This window comes from Mobula hypostoma, chromosome 5 (genome assembly GCF_963921235.1).
Source record: "Mobula hypostoma chromosome 5, sMobHyp1.1, whole genome shotgun sequence".
NCBI classification, from domain to species: domain Eukaryota; kingdom Metazoa; phylum Chordata; class Chondrichthyes; order Myliobatiformes; family Myliobatidae; genus Mobula; species Mobula hypostoma.
In genome coordinates, this window is record NC_086101.1 from 13,383,431 (window position 1) to 13,397,529 (window position 14,099).

Sequence of the window (14,099 nt, forward strand, 5' to 3'; positions counted from 1 at the left end):
TTGGCATCCTGTCACAGGATGCTTCCTGCATGATTATTCACCTCAATTCCACAAACGTGATAAATTGATTTTCATCCACGTCATTGCTTCATTTTGAAAAGACTCGGCGGATCATACTGGGCAAGGACAGTAGCGTGGCTGATAGGGCAGAGGCCTCGGGGCGCTGGAGACCCGGGTTTGATCCTGACCTCGGGCTCTGTCTGTGTTTTCTTGTTCTCTCTGTGACCACAACACGAGGGTTTCCTCTGTGGGTGCTCCACTTTCTTCCCGGACCTAAAAACACATTCTTCCCCACTGCTGTCAGATTTCTAAACCAATCGCCCCTGTCACATCACCTTCCCGCGGTTGCTGCCGTGTTTCCAACCCTTAATTCTACCTCTTCCCATGATTATTACTTTAATTTCTTTTTATGTCTCATTGTATTAATGCTGGTTACTGGTTTAATTGCTATATTTATCATTACCCCTCTCTCTCCTCCCTCCGCACTCTTGCAGTGCAACCCATTCCTGTCACAACTAAGGATCGTTTTTAAAAAAGGATTTTTTTGGCAGTTAGTATGTGGACGGTATTTTTTTCTCAATGTCACCTCATGGGTATGCGTTGTCCTTGAATTGTTCACCCTTTATGTCTAATTGTTGTCTTTGCACCAGCTCTGGTTTTTCACTTTTTTTTGCAGGTGTCTCATTTGGGATCATTGGGAATTGTTAAACTCTTTGTATTTATCACTTTTATTCAACTTGGGATCATTTAATTAGCAAGGTATTGTCAACGTCCGAATTTACTACGTATTTCGTGGGGGGGGGGGAGCATGCCGACCCCTCTTTGTTGGGTCGTTGTGATGCCTTGTCGGGTGAAACTGAGATTGAGTTCTTCTGCGCATCATTAATGATTTCTGTTCGTCAAGTTTCCGCACAGTTTGCCTGAGTTCTTGCTAATTTCTATAATAAAATTTTAGTTTAGTTTGAATTGCCGATGTCTCTGTGCTCCCTGCACTCTGAGTTTGCTAGTGACCCTCACAATTCCCGACCAAGACAACCCACTCCTTGAAGCTCTCGGGGGCTAGACTCCCCTGAAAAGAGGGTCGGACGCGTGTACCAGTTTACCAATCCAAATAATTTATATAAATACAGAATAAATAGACGGAACCCTTGACCAGAGTGATAGGGTTATTGCAATTGGATGAACATGCTATGACATGTCAAAGATCAAAGTTGAGAGGTAACAGTTCTCTGTTCGGTACAGAGGGATTTTTTTTCGGAGGAACAGTGGTCCCATATTTGGTACAGCTCCCCCCATTGCCATAGGACCAAGTTTCATCCAAAGTCCAGCATGTTGGATAATTATCGTACTGTAATAGGGAACACAGTCACGGTCAGGTGATCTGGAAAGTTTGAGGGGCGGATTGGGACAGCCACTTGACTCCTCTTGCTTTTTCTGTAACGGGGCGGACAAGTAGCGGGCTAGATGATAGTCGAGCCGTCGCAACTGGGCTCTGAACCGCCCTGGCTTCGGGTCTCGATCAGTCGTTTGATCAGCGATGCCTTCTCCCTTTCCAGCACGGCGATCCGCTCACTCTTCACGGACAGCTCCTGTTGGGATTTGTTTTAACCAAAATAAACTTTATTCATATTATAAAATGATTTACAAAAATAAATCATGCTTGCCTTCTCAATCTTGCATTCATAGAAAATACATTAAGTAGTGTTCAATTACAATAGACAATAGGTGCAGGAGTAGGCCATTCGGCCCTTCGAGCCAGCACCGCCATTCACTGTGATCATGGCTGATCATCCACGATCAATATCCAGTTCCTGCCTTATCCCCATTACCTTTGATTCCACTATCTTTAAGAGCTCTAGCCATCTCTTTTTTGAAAGCATCCAGCGACTTGGCCTCCACTAACATTGTTTAAACCATTAACACCGTTGCCATTCATGAGGCCCCCTAGGGTGGTTCACTACTACAATAACTTTTTGGCAGACTGAAAAGTTTCGGGCCAGCCAACGAGCATCTATCACCAAGTTGATCATCTCTCAGTAGCATTTGATGCTGGTGTTACTGTGCATCCCTAGGAACAGCGTAGATCAGACAGCTGCTCGGGACGAACCGTGACATGGCCCCCTGTATCTTTCTCCAAACCCTCTTCGCTGGCCCACAGTCCGCAAAGAGATGAGCAACCCTCCCTTTCCCACTGCAATCGGATCTGACTAGGAGGGCCCTTCTCACCGCCAGCCAGGCAAGGTCTTGATGCCTGTTGGTGAGATCTGGTAATGAGGCATTCTGCCAGGTGGTTTGGACAGTCTGCTCAGGGAACAGACAAACATCAAAATCAACCAGGAAGTTGGAGGATAATAGAGCAACGTTCGAACCCACTGCCCCCCTAACACCCGCGATGTCCTTCACTGTAAACAGTCAGGCCCAACACATGTTCAAGGGGCAACAGTTAATCTTCTCCCTGGGCATTTTTCAACCTTCAGGATAGAATGCAGAACACCAAACGATAAAGCACAGGAACAGGCCCTTCGGCACATGACATTGTGCTAAACTAGCTAAACCAGTGATTAAACAGGTAATCCCTGTCTGCCCCCGACTAGACTAATGGAAAATGGGAAATGAGAGAATGCCGTGGTCTCTGGTTATGCTGGTTGCTTTACTGAGGAAGTGAGAATTATTGACAGAGTCCATGGAGGGGAGTCTGATATCCATGACGTGATGAGTTGCCTCTACAATTCTCCAGTGTCTTGCAGTCACAGGCAGAGCAGTTGTCTCTTCTCTCTGCTGCAATCAGGAAGAGTCTTAGGACCCACACCACCAGGTTCAGGAACAGTTATTACCCCTCAGCCATCAGGCTCTTGAACCAGAGGGGATAATTTCACTGACGCCAACACTAAACTGATTCCATAAGCTAAGGACTCACTTTGGAGGACTCTACAACTTGTGATCTCGATATTTGTTGCTTGTTTGTTTATTTATTGTTGTTGTAATTATTATTGTATTTGCACAGTTTGCTGTCTTTTGCATATCAGTTGTTTGTCCGTCTATGTTGTGTGCGTCTTTTCATTGATTATATTCTGTTTATTTACTGTGAATGCCCAGAAGAAAATGAATCTCAGGTAACGTACATGAACTTTGAAAATAAATTTACATTGAACTTTAAAGCCTTTAGATGGGTCTCTGTTTCTTGGCCTCACTGGAGCCGATGTTGTGGTGGCTTTTTCTTGCTGAATAGTCAGTCCACTTTGGCCAGCCCTTCACTTGCTTCCGCCACTGCCGAATCCCCCTCCCAGCGCAAAGCCGAGGACTGTCTGTAAATGCTTCATACCTTGGTGAGCAGATGGTTCTGGTCTTGCAGCAGGTTGACTGGCTGCCGGTGGAAACCAATTGCCTTCGCAGCGGGAACAAACACATTAACAGGATTCTGGGTGTGTGGTGGCTGCAAAAAGAATGGGGGAGGAAAGGATAGGTGTTAGAAGCTGGTTCTCTTGAGGGCCATCCTAGGGGTGATGGGAGAGGGGGTGTTCTGCACCCTGAGGGCTTCTCCAGCATTCACATTCACGCCATCACTGGCAAAGCTGGCACTTACTGCCCTCCCCTGAATGCACGTGCTGCACTTCAGATGGAGGTTAGAAGTGGCTGCGTTGTTGGGTTTGAAGTCACATCCAGAATGGGTAAGGACCGTGGGTCAGACTTGGCTACACGATCCGGAAGAGCAGGGAAGAGCATCGAGTCTGTGGTGGCCAGTGCTATCATGTTTGCTGTTGTGTGCTGGGGCAGCAGGCTGAGGGCAGCAGACACCAACAGAATCAACAAGCTCATATCGTAAGGCCAGTGATGTTGTGGGGATGGAACTGGACTCTCTGACGGTGGTGTCTGAAAAGAGGATGCTGTCCAAGTTGCATGCCATCTTGGACAATGTCTCCCATCCACTACATAATGTACTGGTTGGGCACAGGAGTACATTCAGCCAGAGACGCATTCCACTGAGATGCAACACAGAGTGTCATCGGAAGTCATTCCTGCCTGTGGCCATCAAACTTTACAACTGCTCCCTTGGAGGGTCAGATACCCCGAGCCAATAGGCTGGTCCTGGACTTAATTCCTGGCATAATTTACATATTATTATTTAATTATTTATAGTTTTATATTGCTATATCTATACTCTATTCTTGATTGGTGCAACTGTAACGAAACCCAATTTCCCTCAGGATCAATAAAGTATGACTATGACTATGACTACGGAGTGAGAGTTTACAATTTTCTAAACACAATCTAGTGGAACAAAACTTTGACCAGTCCACAGTCGGACGGCATGAACACCGAATTCTCCAGCTTCTGGTAACCTGCACCCCTCCCCCCTTTCTGCTCTTTTCTCTCTCTTCCTGATCTACTTAGTTCTCCCTACACCCACTCCAGTGCCCCTTCCCCTTCACCCTAAGGGCAAGAACCTTAAGTGTGTGGATGAGCAGAAGGACCTTGGGTCCAAGTTCAAAGCTCCCTGGAAGTGGCTACGCAGGTTGGTAGGATGGTTAAGAAGGCATATGGCATCCTTGCCTTTGTTAGTTGAGGTGTTGTTCAAAAGTTAGGAAGTTATGCTTTATAAGCTCTATAAAACTCTAGTTCGGCCACTTCTGGAGTAATGCGTACAGTTCTGGATGCTCCATTACAGGACGGATGTTGAGACTTTAGAAAGGGTGCAAAAGAGATTTAGCAGGATACCCCCTGGATTAGAGAAGACGTGTTATACTGAGAGGTTGGACAAACTTCAGTTGTTTTATCTGGAGTTGCAGAGCCTGAGGGAAGCTCTTTTAGAGGTTCGTAAGATTATAGAGGCATATATTGAGTAGACAGGCAGTATCTTTTTTCCCCAGGGTCAAAATTCATACCAGAGGGTGTGCAGTAAGAGGGTGCAATTTCAAAGGAGATGCAAGGGGCAAGGTTTTTACAGAGGGCGTGGTGGGTGCCTGGAATACACTGCCTGGGGTGGTGGGGGAGGCAAAATATATTATGGTCCATTAAGAGGTGTTTAGATAGGCACATGAATGTGAGGAATGTTTCTTTGCAACCCCCCACCCACTGCATCTCCACACCTACTGCTCCTATCTGCCCTCCCCATCGTGACTTGATCCAATGCTCCACCTTTGTTTCCTATAAAATAAATGCCACATTCCAGGGTAACCTGGATTGACCGTTTCCCTCCCTCCCTCCCCGCTCACCCTTGCCCAACTCAACCCGAGGCTGCAGGATTTGACTCCCCATTTACCCCCGCCCCCCCCCAACAACCCACCCCATTCGCTGCAAACCTTTCCCGTGCAGGACATGAGGTCACTGAGGCAGCAGTTCACTTCCTGGATCTTGGCCAACAGGAGGCAGGCTCGGTTCGTCTGAGGGTCAGTGGGGCAGTCCTGGAAGGAAAGGAAAGGAAAGGTGGTGTAGTGGTTAGCGTAACACATCATATTGCCAGCAACCTGCAAAAGGGGTTGATTTCCTTGTTATCAATTGTGTGGATGACAGTCCTCAAACACAGTGTGGTTACGGCCATTGACGCAAACAAGCATTCCCACAGTGTCCTAAAACACACCATAGGCCAGCATAGTAACATAGCAGTTAGTGTAACACTATTACTATGCCAAGGATCTGAGTTTAATTCCCACCACTGTCTGTTTGGCCCATGGATGTGTGGATTTCCCCCAGGTGCTCTGGTTTCCTCCACATTCCAAAGACGTACAAGTTAGTAGGTTAATTGGTCACATGGGTGTATTAGAGCGGCAAGGGTTCGCTGGGTTGGAAAGGTCTGTTAGCGTACCGCATCTCTAAAATAAGGTCAATGATACGATTTTACCATCAGGAAGACATTGCTGACAGCCCTCAGCCCACCCAGCCTGAAGCTCACCGCATTCCCCAGCCCCCGCCGGGCTTGCTCCTGCCGCCACCTAACGCCGTGGATCTGCTGCAGGTACCAGCCGCGAACCCGCTCCACCATCTCCAGGCCGTGCGCGAGTGCGTCGCGCTCCTTCTCCAGTTCCTTCATCCGCTTCAGCTGGAAGGGAAAGGGGACAGCAGACAGTGCTCCTGCGTGGCGACCCCACTAACACTTTATGCACTAGAGGCTCTGCAGGAGCTGCGAGTATTCCAGCAACACAAAATGCTGGAGGAACTCAGTAGGTCAAACAGCATCTATGGAGAGGAGCAAACAGTCAATGTTTTGAACCAAAACCCTTGATTGGGTCTGGAAGAGAATGGAGTGTAGGACAGAATGAGAATTTTACCCGCTCACCACCTCCCTCTGGTGCCCCTCATTCTTCCCTTTTCCCCGTGGTCCTCTGCCCTCTCCTACTAGACTGCTTCTCCTCAGCCCTTTACCTCTACCACCTATCAACTTCCAGCTTCTTTCTTCATACCTGCACTCCTCCAGTCACACATCTTCCCCTCAACTGGTCTCACCCAGCTCCTGCCAGATGGTACTCTTTCCCCCTTCCCCATTTTCATATTCTGGCTTTTGTCCCTTTTTCTTTCCAGTCCTGATGAAGGGTCTTGGCCTGAAACATCAGTTATTTATGTCTCTTTGCAGATGCTGCCTGATCTGCTGAGTTCCTCCAGAATTTTGTATGTTTGTAACAGTTCATTTACTCAGTCAATCTAATCTGTCAACATCTCCCATGGTTTCACACATGTAGAGACTGAGATGAGAAGCAACTTCTTGAGATTTCTCAACCCAGGAGATACTTGAAGGAATATCAGTAAATATATATTTATGATGAGGCAAGTTATATGACCTCCAAGAGGACCACAAACTTGTCGTAGAATTTGGAGGCTTGTGTGTCTCAATGACCTGGAGGGCTATGTTGGCTGGAGTCAGTGTCTTGTGCTTTTGGCTCTTGGTGGGTTCACCCATGCTAAACAGGTCAAAGGGTAGACCAAGAGTGGTCCACCAGTCCTCCAGGATCTAACCACCCTGACTGGTTAAAAAAGAATTGTGACAGAAACAGCAATGAAGAATCCTTCTATACAGACAGAGATGGAGGACATTCATTGTTACGCTAAAACCAACAGTGTAACAAGCAGTAAGTAAGTAATGAGAGGCACGGTGACACAGCTACTGGAGTTGCTGGAGACCTGGGTTCGATTCCGACCACTGCTCCTGTCTGTGTGCAGTTTATACATTCTCCTTATGCCTTCATGGGTTTCCTCCCACATGCCAAAGATGTGCGGGTAGGTAGGTTAATTAGTCTGTAAATTGCCCTTTGTGGGCACGCGGCCAAGTGGTTAATGCATTGGACTAGCTATTGAAGGTTGTGAGTTCGAGCTCCAGCCGAGGGAACGTGTTGTGTCCTTGAGCAAGGCACTTAATCACACAGTGCTCTGCGACGACACTGGTGCCAAGCTGTATGGGTCCTAATGCCCTTCCCTTGGACAACATCGGTGACTTGCAGCATGGGCAACTGCTGATCTTCCTTACAACCCTTCCCAGGCCTGCGCCCTGGAGAGTGAAGACTTTCCAGGCGCAGATCCATGGTCTCGCAAGACTAATGGATGCCTTTAAATTGCCCTTAGTGTGTAGGAGAGGAAGGGGATGGGAAGGTGCGAAGAATTAAAATGGAATTAGTGTACTGGATGATCGGTGTAGACTTGGTGGGTCGAAGAGCCTTTTTCCTGTTCATACATCTCTGTCAGATGTTACATCTGTAGACCACTTCAAGACTTCTCAAAACATTAATAACCAATGTACTTTTATGTGTAGCCATATTTGTGATGTTTAAAAACGGACAGCGAAATCCCACAGGGAACATTTACTTGATAATTTAATTCTAGGTGTGATAAATTTTGGCCAAGGATCTGGGAAGACGCCCCTTCCTCTTCTGAACAATGGGTCCAAGAATCTTTGATGTTCACCTGAGAGAGTGAGTAATTAGTAAATTGGTTTATTATTGTCGCATGTACCAAGGTACAGCAAAAAAAAATTTGCATGCCATTCTTACAGATAATTTCACCATAAGATCCTGCAGTTGCTGGAAATTCAAACACAAAACACTGCAGGAACTCAGCAGGTCAGGCAGTATCTATGGAGAGAAATAAACAGCCGATGTTTTGAGCTGAGACCGTTCATCAGTGATCATTTCATCTCATCAACACATTAAGGTAGAGTAAAGGGATAACAATAATAATGCATAATAAAGTGTTACACTTACAGAGAAAGTGCAGAGCAGGCAGACAATAAGTAGAAAGTAGTGAAGGGGTAGATTTGTGACGTCTATCTACACTGGATTCCTGCCTAGTGGGAGGGGTGCACGAAGAGAGAATGTCTGGAGAGGGAAGAGTCTTTGATAATGTTGGCAGCTTTACTGAAGCAGTAGGAAGAGTGGACAGAGTTCATGGAGGGGAGGTTGGTTTCTGTGATGTGCTGAGTCATGACAACAGCTCTCTGCAGTTTCTTGTGGTCACAGGAGAGCAGTTGCTGTACCAAGCCAGTAAACTGGATTAGGATAAAGACACGAGGTTCTGGTAACACACACAAACTGTTGGAGTAACTCAGCAGGGCAGGAAGCACCTCTAAGGGGAATAAGCAGTTGATGTTTCGGGCAGAAACCCTTCATCAGGACTGGAAAGCAAAGTGGAAAAAGCCAGAATGACAGGATGACTTCCATGTCTAAGCACAGGGCAATCATCTACCATTGTGTCCTGCAGTGGATCCATCACCTAGGTCTGCTTTCTGTGGCATTCGAGTCCCAGAGAGACACTGCATGGAAACAGCAGTAGAATCTGGGGAGAGCTGATGGGATGCTGGAGTGAGAAGGATGTAACTGATATAAATGGGTGACTGATGGTCAGAACATTCTCTGTGGGCTGAAGGGCCTGTTCTCTACCCCATGACTCTGAGACGATACCACCTTTCACTTGTCTAAACCACATTAGGAATGTTCCAATCGTAATCTCTCTTTTTAATAGCAGACACTTCAACAAAGGCTTGCCATTAATTAGAGGGTTTAATTATCCTTATTGATCCATTTTCTTTGGGAAATGGGTACCACTAGCAAGGCTTGCACCCTTAATTGTCCTTGGTCTATCCTTCCCTTTTCTCATTACCCTCTTAGGGGAGTAGGTACAGGAGCCTGAAGATAGACACTAAAACTAACAGCAACTTCCCCTCTGCCATCTGATTCCTGAACAGTTTATCAGCTTATGAATACTACCTCACTTTCGACAATAGAACACTACAGCACAATATAGGTCCTTTGGCCCCAAAATGTTGTCTTGAACTTTTAACCTGCTCTAAGATCAGTTTTAGCACCTCCCTCTTACACAGCCCTCCATTTTTCTACCATCCACATATCTATTTAAGTTTCTTAAACTCCCCCAATGTACCTGCCACTACCGCCACCCAGCAGGGTGTTCCAGGCATGCAAACAAAAGCTAACTCTGACATAACTCCACCACATACTTTCCTCCAATCACCTTAAAATGGTATTAGCCACTTTTGCCCTGAGAAGCTGGCAGAAACTCTAGCTTCTCACTGTATATATTAATTCTGATCGTTTATAGTAATTTTTATGACTTGGTACTGCTGCTTCAAAACAACAAAGTTCATGCCATGTAAACTAGTGAGATGAATTCTGATTCTGTTATCAGTGATCAATGGGTTAGAGTTCCAGTGATTAAACCCAGCGGGGGGAGGAATGGCAATATGTTTCTAAGTGTGTGCCGTGCAGGGGAACCAGGGGGGTTCCTCCATCCCCTTGGCCTTCTTGGAGTTGGAAGGCGCCGTCAGAACAGCCCAGCCCATTTTGTCGAGGGAGCACTGTGTGTCAGCAGTGGTAGGGAGCGTGAACGTTTATTCAGACTGGGCCGCTTTGTCCTGGGTGGAGCAGAATTTCCTGATCGTCGCTGGAGCTGCGTTTACCAGGACAAGTCCAATCTAACCAGCAGAGGGCAGGAGCGCGGCGCTGCCACATCCAGACGCCGTGATGGTTTCAATAAAACCTACGACCTCGGAGCTAGCAAATTCAATTGATGGAAAAGGCAATGCTCCGTTTTGAACGCCCCCAACTCCTCTTATTTATCCCTTTTCCTCCCTATGACCCATACGGCATTACAGCACTGGCCCACCCTTCCCTTCCACCTCAACTCCTCTTATCCCCCTTCCTCCCTCAACTAATCCTTCACCCTCAGTCACCCCTCGCACCTTCAGCCCCCACCAACCTCGCCCTCCCCTTCACTCCTCTGTTCCAGTTTCCCCCGTCCCTTCAGTCAAATACAACCCCAGACAGGGAGAAGCACCGAGGGAGTGCTGCAAGATTGGGGGGGGGGGGCGAAGTGGTGTGGGTCTGTGCTTTAGGCAAGACGCCTCCACTTAAATGGAATTAGGAAGTCATATTCTCATACAACAGGAGGAACGGCCCTTCGGCCCACTGGGTCTGTGCTAACCATCAAACACCCTTTTGCACTACTCCTACATTAATCCCATTGTGGAAGAAGGAAGGGAGAGAGTTGGAGAGGGGAAGAATGGCCCACCGGGATTACCCAGAGGAGATGTACCCCAGGCTACTGTGGGAGGTGAGGGAGGAGATTGCTGAGCCTCTGGCGATGATCAATGGGGATGGGAGAGGTTCCGGAGGATTGGAGGGTTGCAGATGTTGTTCCATTATTCAAGAAAGGGAGCAGAGATAGCCCAGGAAATTACTTACCCATCCCTCCAGAAATTACCAGAGAGTCTTACTTCAGTGGTTGGTAAACTGATGGAGAAGATCCTGAGAGGCAGGATTTATGAACATTTGGAGAGGTATAATATGATTAGGAATAGTCAGCATGGCTTTGTCAAGGGCAGGTCGTGCCTTACGAACCTGACTGAATTTTTTGAGGATGTGACTAAACACGTTGATGAAGGTAGAGCAGTAGATGTAGTGTATATGGACTTCATCAAGGCATTTGACAAGATACCCCATGCAAGGCTTTTTGAGAAAGTAAGGAGGCATGGGATCCAAGGGCACATTGCTTTGTGGGTCAAGAACTGGCTTGTCCACAGAAGGCAAAGAGTGGTTGTAGATGGGTCATATTCTGCATGGAGGTCGGTCACCAGTGGTGTGCCTCAGGGATCTGTTCTGGGACCCCTACTCCATGATTTTTATCAATGACCTGGATGAAGAAGTGGAGGGATGGGTTAGTAAATTTGCTGATGACACAAAGGTTGGAGGTGTTGTGGATAGTGTGGAGGGCTGTCAGAGGTTACAGTGGAACATTGATAGGATGCAAAACTGGGCGGAGAAGTGGCAGATAGAGTTCAACCCAGATAAGTTCATTTTGGTAGGTCAAATATGATGGCAGAATATAGCATTAATGGTAAGACTCTTGGCAGTGTGGAGGATCAGAGGGATCTTGGGGTCTGAGTCCATAGGACACTCAAAGCTGCTACGCAGGTTGACTCTGTGGTTAAGAAGGCATATGGTGTATTGGCCTTCATTAATTGTGGGTTTGAGTTTAAGAGCCAGAGGTAATGTTGCAGCTATATAGGACCTTGGTCAGACCCCACTTGGAGTACTGTGCTCAGTTCTGGTCGCCTCACTACAGGAAGGATGTGGAAACCATAGAAAGGGTGTGGAGGAGACTTACAAGGATGTTGCCTGAATTGGGAAGTATGCCTTACGAGAATAGGTTGAGTGAACTCGGCCTTTTCTCCTTGGAGCGACGGAGAATGAGAGGTGACCTGGTAGAGGTGTACAAGATGATGAGAGGTATTGATCGTGTGGATAGTCAGAGGCTTTTTCCCAGGGCTGAAATGGCTAACACGAGAGGGCTCAGTTTTAAGGTGCTTGGGAGTAGGTACGAGGAGATGTCAGGGGTAAGTTCTTTTTAAGAGAGTGGTGAGTGTGTGGAATGGGCTCTCGGCGGTGGTGGTGGAGGGTCTTTTAACAGACTCCTGGACAGGTACATGGAGCTCAGAAAAACAGAGTGCTATGGGTAACCCTTGGTAATTTCTCAGGTAAGGACATGTTTGGCACAACATTGTGGGCTGAAGGGCCTGTATTGTGCTGTAGGTTTTTTGTGTTTCAAATAGAGGAGGGAAAAGGAGACCACCAGTGCTTCAAAGGAGCAGCCAACATGGTACTGTGGGGTTAGCACGATGGAGTTACATCTCGAGGGTCGGAATTCAGAGTTCAATCCTGATGTCATCTGCAAGGAGTCTGTATGTCCCCCCCCCCCCACCCCGGAATGCATGGGGTCTTCTCTTGGTGCTTTAGTTTCCTCCCACAGTCCACAGCCCTGCTAGTCAGTAGGTAAATTGGTCATTGTAAATTGTCCCATGATTAGGCTAGTGTTAAATCAGGAGTTACTGTAGGTTAATTGGTCATTGTAAATTGTCCGTGATTAGGCTAGTGTTGGAAATCAAGAGTTACTAGGCAGCAGAGCTCGAAAGGCCCATTCTGTGCAGTATTTCAAAAAATAGCAAATAATTAATAACCCTGGTCATTCTCTCTCCCATCGAGCAGTAGATACAAAAGTCTGAGTGCGTGTACCTCCAGGCTCAAGGACAGCTTCTATCAGACCCTTGGATGGGCCTCGTATACAATAAAGATGAACTCTTGATCTCTCAGTCTACCTTGCAATTTATTCATCTACCTCCATGCACTTTCTCTGTAAATGCAACCACTTTTCTTCTCACCTATCCATCACTTCCCCTCCTCTTTCCCCTTCTCCCATGATCCACTCACCTCTCCAATCATAGTCTCTCATCACCAGTCCTTTGCCTCTCCACCTATCTGCTCCCAGCTTTGTAATTTATTTTCCCCTCAGCACCCCCTGCCCCACCCTCCTTCCCCCTCATCTCACCTATCCCCTCTCAGCTTTGTAATTTATTTTCCTCTCAACCCCCTGCCCCACTCTCCTTCCCCCTCATCTCACCTATCACCTGCCAGATTGTTCTCCTCCCCCTTCCCCCCACCCCAACTTCTTTTTCTGACTCTATCCCCTTTCTTTCCAGTCCTGATGAAGGATCTTGGTTTGATATTTTGACTGTTTATTCATTTCCATGGATGTTGCCTGACCTGCTGAGTTCCTCCAGCATTTTGTGTGTGTTACTCTAGTTTTCCAGCATCTGCAGAATCTCTTTTTGCTTATGATTTTTACTTTCATTTTGTACTACCTCACTGTACTTATGTTTGGAATCATCTGTCTGGCTGGCATGGAAAGAAATGTTTTTCCAGGATAACTTGGTACATGCGACAATGACAAAACAATGACCATTTACATTCGTTTCCAGCTCCCAGTCTAGGATGAAGGATCGCCAAGTGTCTTTGTGCCCACAGGAAGCTAGTTCCATCTCTGGGACCTTCCCCAGCACCCTGGGACCACCCAGTCTCACTCACCACGTCGTAATCGATGCCACTGGTTACCGTGTGCCGCCGCGGCTCGTTCCGGCACCGGGAGCTCTGTCGCTGGGTGGCTTGAGCAACGGAGCCAGTGATGCTCTGTGAGCGACTGATTCCTGGTCCTTCACTGCGGTCTGGCCGAGAGATAAACCACGGGGGTTAGGACGTAGAATATAGAACAATACAGTACAGGAACAGGCCCTTCAGCCCACAAGTTTGTGTCAAGCTAGTTAATAATCATAAACCATTCCTGTCCTGATTAAAGGTCTTGGCCCAAAATATCAACTGTTTACTCTTTTCCATAGATGCTGCCTGGCCTGCTGAGTATAGAACATAGAACACAGAATAGTACAGCACATTACAGGCCCTTCGGCCCACATTGTTGTGCCGACCCTCAAACCCTACCTCCCAAATACCTGTCTAGTAGTCTCTTAAACTTCACTAGTGTATCTGCCTCCACCACTGATTCAGGCAGTGCATTCCATGCACCAACCACTCTCTGAGTAAAAAAACCTTCCTCTAATATCTCTCTTGAACTTCCCACCCCTTACCTTAAAGCCATGTCCTCTTGTATTGAGCGGTGGTGCCTTGGGGAAGAGGCGCTGGCTGTCCACTCTATCTATTCCTCTTAATATCTTGTATACCTCTGTCATGTCTCCTCTCATCCTCCTTCTCTCCAAAGAGTAAAGCCCTAGCTCCCTTAATCTCTGATCATAATCCATACTCTCTAAACCAGGCAGC

At 47.1% G+C, this 14,099-nt stretch overlaps 1 protein-coding gene across 1 annotated transcript in view; it reads right to left on the reverse strand.

Moving 5' to 3' along the window:
* Positions 1–1,102: 1,102 nt before the first annotated feature.
* LOC134346113 (suppressor APC domain-containing protein 2-like) overlaps positions 1,103–14,099 on the reverse strand; it is a 45,356-nt gene continuing 32,359 nt past the window's right edge. The window contains exons 2-6 of the mRNA XM_063047411.1: positions 13,356–13,492; positions 5,891–6,037; positions 5,301–5,402; positions 3,323–3,433; positions 1,103–1,589 (exon numbers count right to left, since the gene is read on the reverse strand). Of these exons, the coding sequence (XP_062903481.1) occupies positions 1,461–1,589; positions 3,323–3,433; positions 5,301–5,402; positions 5,891–6,037; positions 13,356–13,492 (626 nt within the window). The 3' untranslated portion in view covers positions 1,103–1,460. The remainder of the gene's footprint in view (positions 1,590–3,322; positions 3,434–5,300; positions 5,403–5,890; positions 6,038–13,355; positions 13,493–14,099) is intronic.